This window comes from Stenella coeruleoalba, assembly GCF_951394435.1.
Source record: "Stenella coeruleoalba genome assembly, chromosome: 17".
In the NCBI taxonomy this organism is placed as follows: Eukaryota; Metazoa; Chordata; class Mammalia; order Artiodactyla; family Delphinidae; genus Stenella; species Stenella coeruleoalba.
The window spans coordinates 32,237,655-32,261,882 of NC_137163.1; the positions used below are offsets into that span (position 1 = coordinate 32,237,655).

Consider the following 24,228-nt stretch of genomic DNA (forward strand, 5'->3'; position numbering starts at 1 on the left):
CTGAATGTTACCTTTTAGGACTAGCAGATACATAAAAAGGACTGCAAAAGGAGATAAAAATCGTATTCTTAAGTAACCTGTAGATTTTGAAAGCTAAGTTTCCAACAATCTCAACCTAATTCCAAACTTTCTGCTCTGTCTCTGATATTGTTACTGTTTTGCTACCTTATAGTTCCTAAAATATACTATGATTTAAATAAGCTAAAATATATTCCTGAAATATAATGAATAAAAAGTTGTATTGTTTTTGTACGATGAATTCTCTCTTTTCATTTACTTTCTCTATATTTTCAAACTTTCAGAGATGCATTTCTCTCATAGTTTATAACTGAAAGGACCACAAAAAGACTATAAATAGTTATAGGTATGTTTGGCACTTTCTGGTAGCTGGTTGCCTGATAAAGAGTAGAGAAATAGCATGTGTGTGAGGTATTTCAGAGATCCATATAACAGGGCATTTTTCGTTTTAGAATATAACTGCATTCATTGAATGCATAGAAGAAAAAAGTTTATGAAGTAATATATCTTCTGCCAGTGTTATGTTTTTTTTCTTTTTATGCTAAAAGTATACTCTATGGAATTAAATGCAACCAATATATTTCGGTCTCTAGGATAGACATAAAAATATGTACTGTAAGATATCTCTGACATGCTACAGAAATAGTATCTAGTACTCCACACTTATTCTAATAGTAAATTAACTCCTATAAACAAATAAGCTCTTGAAATATTTCTAATACTAAAGTCACATGGTTTGCCCCAGAAAAATGATGTTCCTTGTTGTAGTAGTTACCAGGATTTACCAGAGAAACAATGATACAAAAAGTATGGGCGATGAAAAGGAAGATGAAAGATGGCCATTACAATTAATCATTTTTAGTTAATATCCTTGTATCCAAGTTTCTGAATTACTTGTAATGAACCTACTTTCTTTTCAAAACATAATAGGAATTTGACTCATGAAAATAAAGTGAGATGTGCAAAGATCCAATCAAAATTTTATATATAATTTTTTTTATGTTACCTATAAGAAAAGGATATTGTTACACCCTTAAGTTTAACCAGGTACTACAAATTAATGTCAAATAGCATCATTTCTCACCCAATATAGCCAATGTAAAAGCCATTATCTTCATTCACACTTTCCAATATGTTTCCAAGTCCTGCATCCTTCGTACTGGGTCTTTCTGATGTACATGTGTATTCTGCCTCTGTGTCTTTGCTTTTGTTCTTGCCTGAATAAACATGCCCATTTTTTCAAGGTACAACTCATGTCCTATATTCTCTACAAACATCTTTAAAAAACACCTGAATTGACTGATTTCTCTGCTTAATTGATAAGCACATTAAAATGTAAATTATTTGTAAGCCAAAAATCCTTTTAAAATGTTAAGAGTAAGGCACCTTTTTTGAGTACCATGCAACTGGAGGCACTATGTCACTTAATCTACCCAACAACCCTATAAAGTTGGTACTAATATTCTAATTTTATAGATAAGGAAATCAAGTGTTAAAGAGATTCGTTTTCACAAAAATACACTGCTAGCAAGTGGCAAAAAGCTTAAATTCAAACCCAATGCCATTTGGTTCCAAATCCTATGAAAAAAGTACATTCCATGAAATACTATTAAGGTCAGTGTGTCAATTCTTACTGACAAGAAAGGTTAATGCACCACTCAAAATACCTAAATTTTACCTACTCTCTCAAAGGAAATTCTCTTTTAGGCTTTTTAATCAACAGTATTATTGATTGACTCTATAAAATGCTGTTCATGAAAGTTCACTGTAAGAGGTCTAAAGTATTCTTACCTTCTAAATAGTACATAAAAATTACAATGCTTTCACATGCATTCTATTATAGAAAATCTTTTAGAATATTAGGATAAAACAGAAATTAAGAACCCATTGTTTAATAATATGATAGACTACCTACATGAATAATACTGTATTTTTATTTTTGATTCTTCATGTTAATGAATAATGATTACAAAAATAATTCAAAATTAATATATTAGAAATGGTTTTACAGTCCTATTTAAATGAAATTCTATTTTATTTATTTCAAAAAGGATTTGAAACAGCTCACAATTAAGAGTAATTATGATCTGGTAATGTACAACACAAAAGCAATGAAACCACATGGATCATCTTTCCCCAAAACTTCTGAATTACTTGAACATTTTTGCTAAACTAAAAGATTCATAAAGTTATAAAGTAAACAAGAAAATATGACATTTCAATTATGACTAATTCAAATATTAACTAATACCAAGGATTTAATAGCATTTTTCTGGTCACTAGCCTTAGGGCTATATGTCTTAAAATACTGATAAAATATTATGCATTTGATATGATAATGACTATTTTTGTTTGTAAGTATAATTCTAGAGGTTAACTTTATTCTATTCTTCTCTGCAAGATTTAGACCATACCGTATTATCTTCCGAGAAAATATCAAGTCCATTTTATATAAACTGGGAAGATTTAAAGCCATTTCAGACTTTTCTCCCTCATCATTTGTTTAACAAACATTCAATGAACAAGGAGTTTATGAATCATTACATAAATAATTTCCAAAAATTACTTAAGTTCTGTTAGGTATCAAAAAACTCATTTATCCACCCTAATATGACTCCTTCCTAATCACACTAACATATTCACTATTATTGTACTTGATAAACATCAATTTCTATAGGTAGCATGCCTATAATTACCCCTAAAGACACAGACCACTATGAAAAAGTCAAATAAATGAAAAAGAAAACATTACATTAACTTTCATTCAACACTAAGAAAGATATTAATTTAATAAGTTCTTATTTCTTCTTAGATCTCAGACACAAAAGCCAACACTTGTTTGACACTATTAAAGACTAAGATATTCTCTATCTTTTCTTTTGGAAAAGTGTACTCCAACACAATGAAATTATAAGCATGAACTGAGTATAACCCTAGATTTAGATAAAACAATTAAATATATAAATATTGACAGCAAATTTTCATATCAATTGATTGAAAACCCACAAGTGTTTTTACTAAAATTAGTTTAGGATGCATACAAAGAGAATTCTGAGTTCCCGTGTTATTTCATCATAATATTCTCTGAATAGTAATTTAAGCTTTCTATCCTAATCTTTATCTTAAATCCTCTTAATAGTTTTGGGGATATATCATAGCATTTTCTATTTTATATGTAACCAAACCATGAATTAGAGGGTTAACCAATTTGCTTAACTTAAAAAAATTAGTAGTAATTAACGTATGTATTGAAACATAGCATATTACTTCTAAGTATATCACATTTAATAGAGCAAATTCAGAGAAGTCTCTCAAGTACAGCAGCTGACAAGCATGATTCTTTAAGTTGCTTAAAAGGTTTACTGAAAGCCATGAGGAAAAACCTCTTCATGAATCAGTTTTTGTGTCTGTTTCCTAAACAAACCAAACTTGTCTTAACACTTTTATATAAAAAAAGTCACACTTATTTCCCAGATGAATGTAAAAGACTTTAAATCTGTTGTCTCATGAAAGTATTTTTCTATATGATAATTGGTTATGATACGGTAAAAATAATAAAACATCTTGTTTTCCTCATGATTAACAATATAACCTCATGTGCAAATTCACTAACTTAACTGGTTTGATTTAACAAAGTACCAAAATTGAAAGAGCAAAATGAATTTTTTTTCTTACCAAACAAAAGGTTATTTTTGTTTCTTTAATTTTTTTTAATGATGTGGCAATCACAAGAATCAATGTAGGTATTGTAAAGGAAGCATATGGTTTTAGAAACTAAGATAAGAAATACCCAAGTTCAGGATGAAAATATTTTATGGTAATACCTTCTTCCTGAAGGCAGCAATTATAATAAGCTCTAATAGTATTTGATCATATTTACCTGTCTCTATCTGGAGAATAATGGTCATCCATGACACGATGTCTATCCATTCGGCTAATTGTATTATAATGTCCCGTAGTAGAGCGTGTCCCTCGAAGTCCCTGTTCCACATTCCGACTGAAATAGCAATATCCATTAAATATCTTAATAGACCATAGTCACATATTATACTAAGAAACAAAGTTTATTAATAAAGATAGTAGAAAAAGACAAAAATCACTGTAATGTCAAGTCCAAGGTTTTTGTTTTGTTTTAACTAATAGGAGATTGCTGCTATAACAGAGGTATAACATAAAAGTAAGCTAATATCAGTGGGGATGGAGATAAGGATTATCAAAACTATGAATGGATGACTCCCAGGTGTATAGTAGTGATAGCGATATATGTAACACAGGAGGAGGAATAGATTTGTATGGTGAAAATGAGTTCAGCATGTTGCTTATAGACAATATATTGGTGGATCTTATTTTAGGGATATTAATTGCTATTTCTTTTAAAATCTAAACTGATGTCTTTAGAATTGATTAATGACTATTTTTTTAAGCTGCCATTCTTGGCCTGGATTGTCTACTTATATACTTCTTTTTCATGATGGAATAAACCTTTTACATAAGCTCCTGTTATTACGGGCTTTCTATTATGTGCAGGTGAATCTAATCTAAAACCCATGCCAATTTTCTATTGGCATGTTCAAATACTTTTTCCCTGGTAAAAGTCAAGCATTCTTTTTTTTTTTTAACAAGAAAGGACTTAATTTATTAAAGCTACAAATTCAAAATCTCTTTCTCTCTTGCACTTTAAATTTCAGATTACAAATCTTATTACTCTACTGATAGGCCTACCACATTTAAACAATTACTTTTCAGAAGACTTTTAATAATTTTAGTCCCATTTATAAATTTAGTTAATTCAACATCTTCAAACATTTTAAACTATGTTTGTTAACTTAACATATTAGATTTTCTCTTCAATTAATTGTCTAAATTAACACTTTTAAAGTCCTTAATATCCTTATAAGTTGTTAAATTTATAAATATAATAAAACTTTTCTCTTAAATAATCCAATACCATGTATAAAATTAAGATTACAATTTAAAATTCTAAGTCTAAATGCCTAAAACTAACTCAATTACTCATTTAAAATAAGTGTTATAAGGCTGTCATTCTAAGAGTTCAAATTTCCTTAAACATTGCAAGTATATAAAATGTGAAATTATGCACATATTTCCTGTTAGGAAACACATTATTTCCATGGTTCTTACTCCATTAAGGCTTTCTGTACTTAACTGGATTGATCAGAGTTTTCCACTAAGCATAAGACTTGGAGTTGCAGATTTTCCAAGCAATTCTTCCCACTGCCCATGCATTCCTTTTTAGTCTTCTCATGATTGTTCTTAATTGTATAGCTCCATCAAATGTTCTTTTTTCCAATTCCTTAAATTATCAATATCTATATCATTCATGAGTATAATTAGTTCAGTCTAACTAGATCTGCTCAATATATATATGAGACTGGAAGTTGGATCTTCTTTATAACTATAACTATAAAATTATATATAGGTCATCTAAAGTTACAAAGTAGCCTATATTTCATCTTACTCTCATTATATAAGCTATTGATAGCAGGTATGTTTTTCCCTAAGTAACTTTTTTCTACAAGAATTTATTATCTTTGAAAATTTCCAATAATATTTTACGATAAATAGGCTTATAATATCATCTTACAAATAAAATGTTATGCTGTCTTACCTCTGTGGAGGAGGGACACTGGGTGACCAAGATCTAGTCCTTCCTATAACATCCACTCGGTGAGGAGACCCTGATGGTGAACAATAGTTTGATGACATTACTTGTTCTGGCACTGACAATGTTGAGCTTTGAAGATCTCGACCATTGTGTCGATAATCTAAAGGTGGAAATATTAAGATTATAGTTCTCTATACACTAAGATCTCTTGTATTTTGTATTTCACTGAAAAAACATAAAATGTTAGTGAAGTTGAAAAGCTCTGAATATACTAAATGTAAAGCATAATGAATAAAGCATAACAGTAAGATAAAATAATAATTTATAAACACTTAAATTGAAAAGGAAAGACAAATATTCAAATATTTAGAGAGCTACTATGTCCAAGGCCCTATGCTAGGTAGAGTAAAACTTTTTTACACAGTTAATAATCTTCAGTAAAAGATTCAAGTTTATTCTAAAAACATTTTCATTTCTTCATTGACCTAGAAGAGCTTCAAATAATTCTCAACAATTATAAAGGAGGGAGGCTCCAATAAAGATGTTAAAAAAAAAAAAAAAGTGGGAGGGGATATGGGGATATATGTATGCATATGGCTGATTCACTTTGTTGTACAACAGAAACTAACACAGTATTGTGAAGCAATTATACTCCAATAAAGATCTATTTAAAAAAATAAAATAAATAAATAGATAAAATGATTACCTTGACAAAAAGTTTCTAATTTCTATACTCTATAGTTATTTCTTTAAGAAATAAACAATATTAGAAAGCACTCTGAATACCATTTGAAGTAAATATGTGAATTCTGATATATTCCAAGCATTTGAAGTTATCTCCATATCCTTTTTATAAACATCAAAATCAGGACTATGGTACTGTAGTTTTTGAAATGTTATCTTTCAAATGCATTATTAAAATATGGTATATGATGAAAAAACCATGTCTCAAAAATTACACTGGATTTCAAAATAACAACATATAGGATATTACAGCAGTCTTTTTTCCTCAATGGATTATTAAATGATTCACTATATAGTAAAAAAATTAATAACAACATTGAGACAAGAAACCATGATGTTTCATGGTAGTAAAAAGTAATGAACCCAGGGTAAACACTTTGAATTGTGTAGGTTTGTGAAATACTATTCTGTAACAACAAAAATTTTTCCAGAGAGTATTAACCAAAATAATGAATGATTCCTGAAAAGTTTTTTTTCAAAAGATACAGTTCCTTTAACAGAATGGAAACATAATAACATGATCATTTTTTTGTCATCCTGGAAGTAGAAAATAAAAGAATTGAGATATGCCAAAAATGGCATCAAGATAAAGAGCTTTAATGACCTGAAGGAAAATATTTTGGGTGGAAAAAATCTGATGTGGCTAGATATTTAATAAAGAGAAGAAGTTGAAAAGTCAATTAAAGGACTAGAACACAAGCAGGAAAAAACTGCTAACGATCTCCAAGCAAGAGATCATGAGAAATATGACTTTTTAAGGTTTAATTCACAAACCATAAAACATGAAAAATATTTTTGCAGTCTTAGTGAATTAATATATTGTTAACCCTTAGTGCAAAAAATAAAGACTAAAAGATAGTCATTGGGTTTTTTAAAAGTAGTACACTGGTAGCATGCAAACTGACTCATATTCTATCAAAAACTGTCCAACAAAAACTATCAGTCACTGATGCAACTGCAGCACGTCTTACATACAATAAAACATATTTTGTTCATGATAAAATTAGTTATGCTTATGAAATTTGCTGAGCTAATTAAGAAGAAGAAGAATCAAACATTTTTATAATATTTTGAGTATAATATATATAAAAATTTTGCCAGAATTTATTAAAAAATAGCTACTTACCTATAATATTAAATCATCAGATAAATTTCTAACCATAAATGAGGCAATATTTTAAACCACAATACCATAATTTCAAAATGTAGCTGCACCTGATACTAATCCACATAACAACATTGAAAACAATTTCAAAAAGTGGATTCAAATATTTGACATACTTGGGTATGTTAGTGATGTTAGAAAGATTTTTTTCACAGTTAGTGAAGTATAAAGAAGTTTCAGTTATATAACTTCTCAAATTTATAGTGAAATCCTTATTACTTAGTAGTTTGAAAATAGAAAATTGGTATTACTTATGAGACATCTTTCAATAGAATATTCAATCTAAGAACTGGTACAGGTATTCCAGCAACTAGAATTATTCAGTTTAAACTGCCATAGGCTGTTTCAGGGGAGGGGGCATAAAGAGGCAAGTCCTTTGTACCTCATTATATTTATCTATCTATTTACATATTTACTGGTAAATAATGATGAGTCACACTTCCTTATTATCACTATAAAATAATTCTGAAATTCTTACCTGATACTACACCAATTCCATCATCGCAGTCATAGTCAGAGACTTCACTATCACTTATTCTCTTAGACCCTATGAAGCAAACAATAGCAATAATTAAAATTGCTGATCATTTAAGGAAAAAAACCTTCACCAACCTGAAAAACAAATGAAAGGATTTTGAATGGAATACTTGAGAATAAAAAAAAGAGAGAGAGAAGAAAAGTCATTTTGACCTTACAAACACCTGTTTTTACATATATTTCATTATGTGAGGGTATTATTTTTGAAATGTATAAGATAAAGTTCCTAAAAGGATTAAAGCCTGAAATAATATTAAATATTAAATAATACATGTTAGTGATTTGATGCTGATTGATAAAATCTATTGGACAAAAAGCCGAGTCAAAAATAGCTCAATCAGGTCAGTTTTAGATGCTTTTAGACAAAGGCATTTAAATCTAGTAAACTTCAAAATACAAACAATGTTATATTCAAAGTCATTCATGTGTCTTTTTCTAATATGCATGACTAATGAATTAAATATACCCAATTCTTCAATCTTTATTTTTCACACTCATGGAGAGGAAGCATAATTTAAGACATCTTAAATGTCCTTCCCTTACTATTACTTTAGTTGTTTTCTGTTGCTTTGAGAAAAATACGAGAAATAAGTCATCCACAAACTGACTTACACATTGTGAACTGTGTTATGTTTTCTAAGAAACAACATAAGACAGAACAATAATAATTACTATAATTCAAGAGCCCTGTGTCTGTTTTCCTTACAACACAAATCTATAACAAAACTTTAAAACGTTAATCATGCTATGGCAAAAATAACATTAAATTGAATTAAGTAGAGCTTTGATGGCTAAAGCAGACTGTCCTCACACTTAATGATGACATATATCACATATATAAATAAACATGTTATAATTTGTTTTTTAATCTATCTTTTCTCCTACATGGAGAAAACACCTACATGGAGGTGTGCCTACAGGAATAGGCACACCTTACATAAGAGAAACTTTTATTTAAAGCATTTTTCCCTTCTTTGGTATCAGAAAATATTTAATGATAAATGAAGACAGTGTTGCTATTTCAAAAGAGAACTTGTTTTGTCCGTCTACTTACATAATTCATTACTCATTACATAGACTAAACTCTGTTATCAGAAAATAAATACTTTCCTGTAAGGTTTATAAAACACTGAAAGTTCATGTTGCATAAAATAGCAATAATTAAAATGTTCTAGGAATGCCCTCCAACATTTGCAACCTCCCCTTAGAAATACTCTCTCTATATTTTGTTGTAATCCCTGCCTTCTTGGGAGAGGGAGTCTTTCTTTTTTGCCAGGAACTGCAGTTCTTGTTTTTCTCCTTTTAATGATTAGGTAATACCTATCATTTTTGGTCATGTCGTCCCACTGAGTGTACTCACTACTATTTTCCTTCCAAATCCATATGTCATAAAGTTTTGGACCCAATTGAATCTGAGGCTCTTATAGCACCAGTTAATATGGAAACTACATTATCTGACAACATCCCAACAGAATGCTCACAAAAGGATTTATAGAATTAGGACATACATTCTAAATGAACTTGGGAGAAAGGAGGGATAACACAGATGAGGCTATTGAGGAGACTTAAGAATTGCTCAGCTTGTAACAAGATTTCACCTTGTAAATGATCAAGGACAAAGCAATGATTAGTTTAATGTGCCAGGTGCAGTACAGAGCATAAAGATTACGTGCTTTTCATATTGATCAAGGATCAGATCTGCCTTTAATGTAAAATAAGAATGACACCAGCAAAAGATGAAGTTCATTTTATCAGCCTTTATGAGCCCTCTTGTGTGTGAGGGTGCGGGTGAGAGTGGGAGGTGAGGTATATATGTGGTTTGTAAATGCTACTGCCTTTCAGAATCTTGATTACTTTCCTGATGGAAGTCTTGACCTATTTTGATATTAATCCTATAGAGGCTAAATATATTGCAGTTATGTTCTATGTGGATCTTGTCACATTCTGATGAAATCAAGTAATTAAGTTTAATGTCACTGAATGGATCAATCTTCTCTTTTAAAGAGAAGAAATTTTAAAATTTCTTTAAGAAATTTCCTGAGCTTTTATACAAGCACAGAGATACCCTTATTTCCTTCTGAAAGTTTAAAAATTTTGCTCTGTGCATTTATATCCTATCCATCTTGAACTAAGTTTCTGTACGGCATGAGATATGGAGGCAACTTCACTTTCTATATGGATAACACGTATCTCAGCATTGTTTATTTAATCATTCTATCTTTCCACAATGATCTGCAATGTCACTTCTGCTATAAATAAATGTATTCTATCTGCTAGGATCTGTTTGGTGCTCTACTTCTTTTTCCTTGTACAGGCTGTCTATCTATAAACCAGTAACTCACTGTCTTTGTTATTACAATGTTATATATTGAAAAGCAAATCGTTTACCTAATTATTCATATATTTGATATTTCTCCTTTGCTCTTCCATTTAAATTTTAGATTCAGGTTATCAAACTGCACAAAAACATCCTATAGGGACTTTGATTTGAAATGCATTGAATCAATACATCAATTCAGGGGGAAATGGCATATTTTACAGCATTGTTTTACTAGCCATGAACATGGCATTCTCTTCATTTAAGTTTTCTTTAAGATCTCTCTATGAAATTTTTAACTTCAGTCACTCAAATTTTCCACATTTGTTGGATTTATCCTTTGTATCTTATCATTTCTATTGCTATTAGAAATACTGTTAAAATTATGTTTTCTAACCTAATTGCTCATAAACAGAAATGCAATTTTATTGTAAAATAATGTTAATCAACCATCTTGTTAAAGTCTCTTTTTTTCTTTACTTCTAATAAATTTATTATGGTTTAACTGGAATTTTTCTATGGAGACAATTTACTTCCCAGTCCTAATGCCTTTTTTCTTTCTTTTTCCTGTCTTTCTATGCTAGTAAGCATAATACTGGAAAGAAACAGAGAAAGTTTACAGTTCTTTCTAAATTCTGATTTTAAATAGAATTTTTCTAATATTTATCCATTTAAAGTGATATCTGCTGAATTTACATTCTGTAAGATCAAGGAAAGTCTCTTATAAGTTCAGTGATATTTCATAAAGGATTTTCAATTTTTATTTACAATTCATTCTGGCCTGTTTCCTTCCTGTACTAACCTTTTGGTTTAGAAGCAAGGTTACACTAGCCCAACTAAATATTGAGAATTAGTCCTTTTTTATTCTCTGGGAGAATTTGTGTAGATTAAAAAAAAAATCTGTTCTTTGAAATTTTGAGAGAATTAATCTATAAAATTACCATGGTCTGGTGTTTCCTTTGTGGGTATATTTTATTTTATTATTATTATTTTTTTGTGGTACGCGGGCCTCTCACTGTTGTGGCCTCTCCTGCTGCGGAGCACAGGCTCCGGACGCGCAGGCTCAGTGGCCATGGCTCATGGGCCCAGCTGCTCCGCGGCATGTGGGATCTTCCCGGACCGGGGCACGAACCCGTGTCCCCTGAATCGGCAGGCGGACTCTCAACCACTGCACCACCAGGGAAGCCCCCATACAACTCTTAAGTGAGAGGATTAATATTTACACTCAAGTTTGTCTGAGTAATGTTCATGGTCACGGTTTCAACCACTATGCTATACTTGTTATCCTACGTATTCATAAAATACTTGGCTTAATGACAGTGGAAATCATAATTTCAGATATCTACAGGTACATCACCAAATTCTACTATGTTAGCTATCTCATTCCTATATTTTAGATTCTAAGAGGTAAAATTAAAACATAACTATGCTTCATTGTGTGTCATACTGTGATGAGTGAGTACTACATGTATACAGTTGAGTGTATCAAACAATTTAAAAGCTTCAATAAAAGCTATGAAAATACTAACAGATGACTGTTAATACCCATAATGGTATCTTCAAATTCTATGTCATATATATCATTCAAGATAATTCAATAAAGGTACAATAAATTTTACTGAAAACTTACTTTGCAACCTCCGTGTTGGGCTCTCTCCATGTAGTTGTCGTCGTGGCATATATGGAGAAGGGTGGGGAAGTGGCAATGAAGAAACATCGTGGGTCTGAAGTTTGTACCAATGTGGTTCATCATCTAATAAGGCTGTTTCTAATTCAATTAAAATCTACAAAGCCAAGAGACAAAGGACTGTCTTATGACAATAATATAGAAATTCTCTTAAATGGTTTCATTATAATAATGATAATTATAATAGTAATGCTATTAGGTCAAAAGCAAGGTTATGCTGCAGAATTGCCCATATGTTTGACAATAACTAAATAAGAGATAAGTATATATAACTTCTTATTGAGTTAATGGCTTTGAATATCTAAGACATTTATTTTGTAGACCCTTGAACACCTATCTGCTACAGGCTGTTAAATATGCCATTACATAAATGGCACTTACTACTAAAAGTCTGTAATAATAACTGGTATATATATGCCATTTTACAGTTTAAAAAACATTTTCATTTACATTCATTAATTTAACCTTCACAAACTCTGAAATGGAGAGATTAAAAACAAATTAGAAGTGCTTACTGTGTGTTAAGAACCATGTCATATGTTATCTTAATTCTCAGGAAAAAATTACTAGGTTGGTCTTATTATTCAACTTTTACAAATAAGGATACCAAGGCTGAAAAAGGTTAAAAAACTTGTTTAAGCCCACATTATTGGTTAGTGAAAGAGCCGTAATATAAGTCAAAGGCTGTCTTACTTAAAATTCTGTTTAACATATCATGCTGCTAAGGATTCAAAACAGAAAAGGAAAGAAAAAAAAAAGAATGGATTTTCAATATGAACCATGTTATAATATGAATATCTAATAAATTTACAAAGGAAATCAGTCCATAGAAATAAATGATTCTTTTTATTTTCTTTTAAAGTCATGTGCAAATATGACAGTGTCTGGTTTAAGTATATGAGAACTGCTATATGATGATAAATCACTATTAGCTATGGGAGGTAAAAATGTAAAACAACTAAGGTACTCTTCATTCTTCCTAAATTTTCCCTAGTCATTTTCAAAATTATAAGCACTGTGTTCCAAATGGTCACACACACACACACACACACACACACACACACACACACATTTAATTCTCACTCTAACCCTGAATTGCATACTACTATCATTCTCACTTGATTGAAGAGGAAACTAAAGTACAAATATATTAAATAACTTGCTCAAGGACCAAGGCCAGGAAGTAGTAGTGTCAGGAATGCAGAACCAGTCATCTGGCGCTAATCTCTGCTCCTAGTCATTATGTTACCCTTCTTTCCAACTGGTTTACCACTCTTTGATTCCTTAGCTAACAACATTCAGTTTAATATTTCTATGGATTGTTGCTTTTCCCATGGTATTACATTTAATTTACTCAGGAAAACCAACCACACTGAAAAAACTGAAAGCAGTTCTCTTAGTACGTTAATAGCTGGAAAACTGCCTCTCATCCGCCCCTCTCCAATTCATTCTCCACATTACAGCTAGAAATATTTTTCTCAAGTACAAATGCAATCAAGCTAGTCTCTTTAAAACCTGTCATTTGTTCCCATTATCTACAGGATAATATCCAAACTCTTAATATGATATATGAAGGTGTCATGTTTAACTCTCAAGACTCATTTCTTACCACATTCTTTTCCCATTTCAATACAGTTGTCCAAGACCCCCGCAACCCTAGTATTTTGTTATTCCCTCTGCAGGAACTTTACTTCCCTTGACTATGCTAAATTCCAGTTTCTCTGTGGATCCTTCCATGGACCACTTCCCCTTCCCTGCACAGCAATTATGTATTCCTACTGCACTTCCCTGAAAGAGCATCTGCCATACTATGTTATAATTGTTCACTCACTTGTGTGTATCCCAGTGGATTATAAATTCCTTGAAGAAAGTAATATACCTTATTGACCTTTGATACCTCAGTCCCTAGCACATTACAGATACAGTACAGGGCTGAAAAACTGATCTATAAATAAATGATTTAATTACTAGTTGTAAAATTGGTTCAGTAAACTGAAATACATGTACTATAGAGGCATCAATAAGTTTTTTCTTAAAACAGCAGCTAAATTCATTCTGTTAAATTATGTCTAGGTGTTTCAGTTATTCAAAATATAATATTTTACTGATAGTCATATAAACAAAAGTATTCAGGATGACATGAATAGTCTAAGCTTTAAAATAGTTCCAGATACCTCTCCTAAGAATTCACTTTCTTCCTCTCGAACTCGAGCTTGATCCCAAAGGGTAATCTCCAGCATTCGTTCCCGAAATTCTCTTCGGTGGACTGGAGAATAAATGAATGTTTGGTTCCATTTGGGTTCCAATGTTTTCTTTACTGTTTTAGTTCTTCTTTTGTTTTTATCACTATGAAAAAAATAAGAATATATGAGCTTATATAAATCTTCATTTTAACTTTTGCCCTAAAATTTATTAATTTAAAATTTCTCAGGAAAGAAGTTTTCCCACAAATTTATCATACCTTAAATATACTGTAACCTTTAAAATTACTATTAAAATTTATAAGGTATATAATTATATCACCTTATAAGTATGACTTAATAATAGAAATATTTCAATAAATCTGAAAATTTTCCATGATAGTTAATTAAAAACTTAACCTTTCTCAAATTCTAAATAAAACCAGACTGAAGAATCTTAACTCTAATTTTTTTTAACACACTGCCCTATTGGAAACCTTTAAATTGGAAATTAACCTGTTAGTTACATATAGTAGTACTTTTAGTATTTGTACATATGCAAATGCAAATACTGTACTTAGTATTTGTAACCAATATACTATTCACTTAAACTAACGGAAGTCCCTTGTACAATAAGTTTGGTGAATTGCGATGTTCACAACTTTACATCCATATAGTTTAGCTAATAAGCAATTGTAATTACATCTTATCAAGTTACACACTTATGTATAATTAATACATACTTGCTCATTTGACATCTATCAAGTCTTTAAAGACATAGTAAAATTATTTCTGTGTGAGGCAGCCACTATAATCTGGGCTGGAAATGCAAGCTGGCCATCCTGATAGACAGAACTTCCAACTCAGAAGCTTTCATACATTTTTTTGACTTCATATTTCTACCAAGTGAATGCTTTTGATTATGCATTCCATTGTATACACATATTTTTATAAATTATATGTACGTATTACTATATTGTACTAATATATTGTATTCATTGGTAAATATACAAAAATAGGAATTAAAGATAGGTGAAAATGAAAATTCAAGTATTTCTTTATGAACTCCAATGAATTGTTTCATACATCTCCTGGGTACATCCGTTCTTCTTGGAGATCACTACTCTAGCTTATTAGAGAGGATCAGTGTCTGAATAGGAATGAAGAAAATCATCTAGGACGGCAATGTTAAGCTATTAGAAGAGCCTATTTGAAGTGAGAAGTGCCAGTGAACTCCAAGTGGAACCATATTAACTTCTACAAATTCTCTCAACACAGCACAGTTCTAAGAGTGTTGGGAAATAGGAAGCAGGGAGAACTAAGAAGGGACAGAGTGCCTCCAAATTAGGGAGGGTATGCAACTTCTCCCAGGTGAATACAGAGCTTAATGTTTAATACAGATTTGACTTAATCAAGAACATGTATGTTTCCAAAGCATATATATTTAATGTAGCAGAAAGCCATTTTAAAGCAATGTATCTTTATTAATTTCTAAGGGCTCCATAGGAAAATAACTTTGGAAACCCACGTAGGAAATTTTATCTCCATTCAAATTTATGAAAAAGAAGTGGTACTGCAAATAAAAATACCTAAATAAGAGAAATAATGACAAGGACTATGACTTATGACTCTTGTCACTTCCTCCTTCTAAGATTTTAACGAATATTTATAAAGCATCTACTTATATTCTATCCATTAAAGAATGAACTATGAAACGCTGTCAGAGATAAAATTCCTTCCACCAAGGTCAGGAAGAAAGCATTTGGGGGAACCTTGCCATCTAATCCAAGATTGGTTTATACTGCAACGTGAAAGGAAACAGAAGAATAAGCTTTGACTTCCTCTTAAGGAGTGAAAAAAGTTCTCAAAGAATGACTATTTTAGGGGGGGATTTCTAATCCTGGATAGGAGGGAGACTAGATTATCTCTGAAGTTCCTCACTAACCTACCTTATATGATTACAATTTAATAAGGCAATTTTGTGTGTATTGAAGCACCAATCCATGAAAATAACCATGGAAAGTTACCTAATCTTCAGCAAATTACAAAAAAAGTAAATGAGTTATTCTTTTCAAGAAGTATAACTAAAGCCTTCAAAATAAGATCATTCTGTATAAGTCAAATACTGAAAGGTTGCTAAAATTATTTAAAAACTAAGATCAGTAAGCATGCTATAGAGATATTTTTAAATAGCAGCCTAAGGATAATAAAATAGATAATTGATCTCTAACAACATCATTAAAATGTTGAGAAAGTATTTTTTTAAAAATCGAACTAAAGTTTTTTCTATTTATTTTCATGTTACCAGTACTTTTGTTTTCCATTTGATTTAACAGCATGCAAAGACTTGATATTTTTACTCAAAATGAAGGGAAAAATATATTTTGACTGGCAACCAATATAAAAAAAGATATAAAAAAGTGTTAGAGCATACCTAGCTATTTTTTAGGGTACCTAGCATATTATATAGAAAATAAATGTTTTGAATGGCTTAACTGACATACTGACATTCTAGACTAAATTCCTTCTATGTAGCCTCACTTGTCCCTCCAGGAATTCTTAACAATAAAAAGGCATCAACTGTTTTTTCTGTTTACTTAGGCAAGTACAGTTGGCCCTCAGTATCCACAGATGCAGAGCTATGTCATTTTATATAAGCAACTTGAGCATTGCAGATTTTGGTATCCATGGGCTTCTTGGGACCTGTAGTTTTTCTCACAAGAAATTGTCAAGAAAAAAGAAATAACTCATACCAGAAGCACAAATAGTCCTTTATTCATGTGTAAAAACTTGTATCAACAGAAAAAAAAAAAAAAGTCGAGATGATAATGTAGCTGTTTGAGTTGACCAGAGAATTCTTTTTTCTGTTAAGGATAAAACCCTGACACAACTCTATCAATAAAGTGAGCTACAAACTTGCCTAAATATTCTTCAAATTCCTGATAACTGTCAAGAAAACTCAGCTGAGAAATAACCTGAGAAAAAAATATCCAAACGTTTCTCACATTCTTTGCTATTGAGAAAAGATAAAAACCCTACATCTGGAATATAAAGGAGTCTTTGAAGGGACTTTCCCTTCCATTTGACCTCTATCTGCTTAGAAAGTGAGCGGAGGTATAAAAAATAAAACTAAACACAAGTAGTCAACCAAAAAACAAAAATTTGAGAGACTTTTATCATCTTGAAAAGCAAGCATTTTTCTTCAAAGGTCTGAATAAGCAGAAACTTAAGTTATGTGTGTGCATAAAAGCACAGCACTTTCTGCGAGTTTTTTTTGCTTTTTGTTTTGTTTTTTTTTTTGCGGTACGCGGGCCTCTCAGTGCTGTGGCCTCTCCCGTTGCGGAGCACAGGCTCCGAATGCGCAGGCTCAACGGCCATGGCTCATGGGCCCAGCCGCTCCGCGGCATGTGGGATCTTCCCAGACCGGGGCACGAACCCATGTCCCCTGCATCGGCAGGCGGACTCTCAACCACTGCGCCACCAGGGAAGCCCTCTGCGAGTTTTTATGATGGCATTCTAAGGATGCTTAGACTAATAAACTGTGCTCTGAGAAGCCAAGTGACTTGGCCTCCATCCAGGATGGTAGGTAATATGGCTGTGACATCTGTCATCCAACTGAAGTTTAAGCTGGAGTTGAGTTAAGTTATTGCATATCCTCTTCTTCTCATGCAGTTCAAAGTGTATCCCTCTCCAAAAGACAACCTAAGTTGTTAGAGAACAACCTCCTTCGAGTCAACTTTGTAAGATAAAATTATATGGCACAGCTTCTAATAGCTTAAGAGGCTATGGCACCCTTGCATATTTTCTAATTCATTTTACAAATTTTATTTCAAAATATATATCAAATAAAGTGTAAGACCTTTGCTAATTGCCTACTTCCTTTCCTTTATTTTCTTTGTTGAAATTGTTCTTCAGATGATACTTTGGCACTCAACACTGATGACTTTTAACTTGAACTGAGTAATAGAGGGTCCAAACGTGTATAAATATGTTTAAGATCACATCTGTGCCCAGCTGCTTCCAACCTGAGAAAAATGAACAGCCCAGCCCTGAAAACCAGTGTTGCAGAAGAGCTGGGGAAAGGGAAATTGGTGCATTACTTCTTTCTTTTTTTATGATGCTTATTGAATAATCTCTTCTATTTTGTATGTGTCTGAAATTAAGAACGATTATATGATTTTTGAAAAGCTATTTCTCCTATTCTGATTCCTCTATTTAAATCAGGATAGATCAATATCATGTATGTTGATTAGCATGGACACAAAGCAAAGGACACTTTAGGTAGCTGATTCTAGGCCCAGTGGTAAAGATTCCTTGGTGATATGGGTGGTGAAATATAAAGCACATTCACTAATTTTACATAATATAGAGAAATAATATCTTAGTAAAAGGAGGTAAAAATTATAGAGGAACATGATGAGTATCCTTTAGTACCATTTCCAGCTTTCTGCCTCTGTAGTTTATGTTAAAAATGTATTGACTTAAAGGAGCATAATTTTAATGAGTTTGATTTAAAAAAAATACATTATTTAAGAAGTAAACCACACAATCTAAAATAAATATTTAATAAAATAATCTATATTATAAACATTTGACATAGGTTTTAAAACAATCTCAAAGTATTTACTGTCACTATTTTGATTCTTAAGAATCATTATGCTTATATTAAACTTCATAAGTATCTAACTGGCATGATATTTTAAAATAAATGATACAGAATCAAAACACCTCCTGCTATTAACGTTTCTCATTTATTTTCAAGAACATTTATTTTTGTTTCATATCCCTACCTTCTGTCTGGAAGAAAGTAAATTTTAACATAAGGATTCCTTGGCCTCCCATCTTCCCTGGAAGGGAGATCCTTTGCTCCCAAAATTGTAACTATTAATTGGTGACCAACCTTGTCAAACCATAGTTTTATCTGAAAAGCAAAAATATTCATTTATCAGTTTAAACATTTACTAATATAACATAACGTTTACATTCCCAATCTTTGCCCCATTCTCTTACACTAATATTAGCACAGAATATAAACTTCACTTCGTAAATTGCAGTTAAGGTAAAAGGATATGCTATAATAACTTCAATGAACAGAGAAATTATTTCAGATATTTTAGTTTGATTGATAAATCACTTGAACTTTTTATAATCTAATTTGATAGCTTATTAACATGCACATAATAATTACACTACCATAACTAAGGACTTTATATAGGATTGCTTTGTGTCTACCTTTATGCAGGAATCACGGTAGTTCATTTTGGTTCCCCTACAATAGTGAGTTCAGAATAAGTGCTCAAAATGAATTGAATAGATAAGTTCCTTATATGGCATTCATAGGGAATTTTTAAGCAAATGTTTTATGTTATACCACAGCAAAGACCTTTCAAAAATTATAGGTAACTGGGAATTACTAGAAGCTTTAGTAAATCTGCTCCTTAAGTTTGTATTTAAAACTGTAATAAATTCGTCTTTTAAAATTTCTTACGCAGACATAAAGTCTTTTTTTTTGTTTGTGAAGCAAATGTATTTATCCTCAGAATAATAAGCATATATTTTATAATTCGAGATGAGAAAATTAGAATAATTTGCCTGTGCCATAATTAAGGATTAGAACTTCACATTCAGCTGCTGAATTCATTTGACTTAATAATTGTCACCTCCCACACACATACCTCACACTCCCACACCTAGCTAGTTGATTTTACCATATCAGGATCTATGATGACTATGGCTCTGATCCACATTCGGTTCAGAATTCAGCACATCTCTGACCACTATCTTGAAACTGAAATTGAATCGGAAATTTGGAATTTGGGAAAAAGTTCTATTTAGGTAATATGTATTTTTCATTTTATATGTGTATATGTGTGTGTGTGTATGTGTGTGTGTGTATCCAATGGTTTGATTTTTTTCTTTTAACTTGGATTTACAATGTTTGCGGTAGTTTAAAAAACTTAAATATACATCTCATGTCAGTCCCTTCCTCTCTTCTCCAAAGCAGACAGTCAGCTCTGGGCCAGGCTCTAGGATATATAAATAAATATAGACCATCTACATAAAAATCATACAAATAAATATATGTATATATGATATATCAGTAGTTCAGTTCCAATTCTAACATGGCTTTGTTGAGTCCCTCACTTCATATCTTAGAGAATGAGAGGCCGAGAAAGACTTTTAAGTCAGAAGACTAATGGCCCAGAAGAGTATATAAAATTATTTATACACTTTTCTTTTCAGTCAAATGGAATTAGTCCTCAAGCATTTAAATTTTTAAAATGATTATTACTTCTCTTTATGTTAAGTCCTTATGTTTAACGCAGGTATTACCCTGAGGCTGTGTAACAAAAAGTTTTTTGAATCCAGTTGGTAAGTACAGGCTCTAGACAAGTGTTTCTTAAACTGTGGTTCACAAAACTCCTGCAACAGTATTATCTGGAAAGTTACAAATTCCTGTGGCCCACCTTTCACTTACTGAATCAGAATGGGGCCCAGGGAATTTGCATTTTAACAAGTGCTCCAGGTGATTCTCATTGCCATTAGAGCTTGAGAACCACTGCCTTAGACTAGGGGACCAAGAACCTGAAAAAAAACCTCTGACATTTAAATGGGAAAAAAAGTTCAACACCTGAAACTAACACAACGTTGTAAATTATACTCCAATATAATTTTTTTTTAATTCCTATAAAAAAAGAAAAAAGAGTTCAAATATTTGCTTGCCTGACAATAGTAGAACAAAGATACAGATGAGGATAAATGGAAAAAAGAGACCATTATGGTAAAAGATATGAGGGGAGGGAAAAAAAGTAAGAAATACTAGAGTGTCTCATGTATGAGATCAAACAGGTGTTGTCAGAGAGCACCATGGTTCCTCTAAATTTGTAACCAAAACCACATTAACTTCTAATATTCTTTATTTTCTATATCAACAAAAAACCTTATGGCTTTATTTTCCATGATATTAAAAAACTTCTTAAAGGCTAAAAAATTGTTTTACAATAAATAGTACATTTAAAAAACAAAGAAAATGTATTACTAGACTAAGCTCATAGTTATTGGAGCAAATTATTGATTTCTGTGAGTTTTTTTTTTTCAGGGATTGAGACTACCTTTGCTGTCATTTCCACTGGCAATATTTTTGCTTCTTTAAAATCATTACAGGTAAACATTTAAGATATATGCTTCAAATGCCTGATAAATAGTATTATTTTTAGATTTTCTTATGCCATGGAAAACCAAAAAGATCACTTATTAATAATATTCATTTCTCACACAAACAGATATTAGGCATATGGCTTTCATATTTTCATATTAATACTTTAGTTTATTAAATTATACTTTATAAATATATAAATATTAAAATAATATAGATATGAAACAGGCACAGTTTAATTTTACTGAGTTTTTTATCAAAATTATACCTTTTAATAAACTGTCAAACTCGGCATTTGATCAATAGCCTTAATTTTCATTTTATATTACAGGACTTGCATTGAAGTTTTTAATAGATATCCACTTTAAACTATCAAAAAAGAATTATTTTATTTGCTAGATTCTTTATCACATTCCTAAATATCTTCTCTGTGTTTTTTAAATGAATGATTAGAATATATCTGTTGATTCTTCAAAATAAAACAAATGTGTTTCCACAATTCTAGATATGATATACTTATTTTACCTCATTTTCATTAATAAAAATCTTGATATCATTTTAATTGCTTTAATACAATTTCCATGTAACCACTTTTAAATTTCCCAAGCAGAACATAAGTCTAAGTAAATATTTTACACTACATAGTGTTAATTAGAACTCCAATTTTTTTTATTTAAACTAAATTAGTATTAAAAACCAACAAGAGCAACAACCAAAAAAAACCATGCAGCAAAGCAAGAATTATACTACTTTAAAAAAAAAAAAACTTTGTTGACATTACTTTACCATATAAGGGTTTCCTAATGAAAAGAGGCAAACAACTTGTACCCAAGTATTACAGTAAAATTAAATGGAATTACAATTACAAAATGTAAACAAAATAAACCCAACATATTTTATTTGGATTGTGATTTTTGTTCTTTCAAAATAATATACTTTCAAAAAGTTGACCCTTATATATAACATGCAAAAAATTCATATTTTAGATAAGGTACAAATTTATTTGCCAATCTCCTCAAGGAGTTATTGCTTGGAAAATGCAAGAGAATGTAGATGTTAAGTGATATAATGAATGATTTAAAGAGACAGCAACCTTAGTGTAATAAAGGAAAATATCAACAGTATCAGATCAGCTATTTCTATCAATATTACCAATGTAAGTGGAATCTACATTAAATGCCAACCAGAAACCTATGAGTTTCAGTATTCAGTCCATCACATAAAACCACTAACAAAGATTGTCTCTTTAAATTTTTATTGTATTTTAATCCCCATGCAGAATTTTACAAGCTGGCTCATAAAATGATTTGAAAGTCAATAATATGGTTTGGAGCAACACACCAAAAAAAGTTTTCCTACTACGCATTTTCCAAAAACATACAAATAAGGGTTAAAACACAACTTTAGTTTCTATCAGGCAGACAAGGCCTTTACCTGAACCCTAGGAACAAAAGGCGTTGTTCTTCTACTAAGGCTTTGGCTCTGGTAAGCAAAATTAAAGAAAAAAGCAATAAAACAAAACCAAAAAGGACAACACGCTGGAACTAAGAGACCAAAAGTAAAAAACACATACAACTATCCCTTAAGTACATTTTTCCATGACAATATATATCTAAATTAAGTAGTTCAATGTAATGAATAAATTAATTTTCCCAAAATGCTTAAATAGATAAAAACTATATAAAATCTTAGAAGTTTTAAATCAGATTTTTAAATGTAATCAACATAACAGGAATTAAGACTGAATGTAAAATAACAGATTTGGGCTAATATTTTCTGAAAGAATGAGTGTAAACATAATACAAAGTCAAGATATTTCAAGTTTCACCCTTGAACACACAACATAGAAAAAAAATCATAGTCCAAGATGAAGTCAGATTAAAATACATTATAGAATTATTAGTGAAAAGTCATCTGTAGAAGTAATGTTTCCAAAGGGACATACATGTAACTTTCCAAAGGGATAATATGGCTAACAAAAGTCTAAAAAACATTAGCCAAGTTGGCTTTAGCATTTCTTAAAAGAATAAACACAGAAAGATAAAACGTGTGCTGGAACACACTGGAATAATTAGTTGATTCATACTTTAAGAATCTATAACAGGCTCTAGTATTTAAACATCATTTTCAGACATTTATTGTGCACCATCTGAGATAACACTGTTTAGAGCTAATCATACTTATTAATGACAATAATATCACATTTCTTTTTATTTATACAGTTCTTCATATTTTTTTAAGCCTTTACTGACAGTTACTGCAAGTTTATTGCCTCTAACAATGCTGGGAGGTAGTTGCTGTTATCTCCAATATGCAGATGAGGAAACAGAGACATTTTAAAAAGACTAGATAGACTTGCTCACACCCAACCAAAAACTAAGATAGTGTAAAGGTAGAAAATAAAACCCTGGGACTTCTCTGGTGGTCCAGTGGTTAAGAATCTGCCTTCCAATGCAGGGGACGGGTTTGATCCTTGGTCCGGGAACTAAGATTCCACATGCCGCTGGGCAACTAAGCCCGTGCACCGCAGCTACTGAGCCCGCGCGCTCTAGAGCCCACGCGTCGCAACTAGAAAGCCTGCACACTGCAACTAGAGAAGCCCATGCACTGCAACAGAGCCCGCACACTGCAACAAAGACCCAGCGCAGCCAAAATTTTTTTAAAAAGAAAGAAAATAAAGCTCAGTTCTGACTAAATCATTTTATTTCAAATTCTTAGAATAAAATCAGATTTCTTTTTTTTGCTTCTTCTAACTTATTTTGTTTTCATTTTGAAACAGTTTCCAGAGATACCACAAT

At 31.2% G+C, this 24,228-nt stretch overlaps 1 protein-coding gene across 40 annotated transcripts in view; it reads right to left on the minus strand.

The window, feature by feature from the left end:
* RIMS2 (regulating synaptic membrane exocytosis 2) overlaps positions 1–24,228 on the minus strand; it is a gene marked incomplete at its 5' end in the record, with an annotated part of 603,587 nt that overhangs the window by 206,026 nt on the left and 373,333 nt on the right. For 19 of the 40 annotated variants that reach the window (XM_079901281.1, XM_079901291.1, XM_079901321.1 and 16 more), the window contains 6 exons: positions 3,899–4,015; positions 5,648–5,804; positions 8,032–8,100; positions 12,038–12,191; positions 14,269–14,440; positions 19,065–19,195. In XM_079901281.1, the coding sequence (XP_079757407.1) occupies positions 3,899–4,015; positions 5,648–5,804; positions 8,032–8,100; positions 12,038–12,191; positions 14,269–14,440; positions 19,065–19,195 (800 nt within the window). Of the gene's footprint in view, positions 1–3,898; positions 4,016–5,647; positions 5,805–8,031; positions 8,101–12,037; positions 12,192–14,268; positions 14,441–19,064; positions 19,196–22,864; positions 22,913–24,228 lie in introns of those variants that run through there. The other 21 variants (XM_079901300.1, XM_079901311.1, XM_079901320.1 and 18 more) reach the window with 4 other exon arrangements.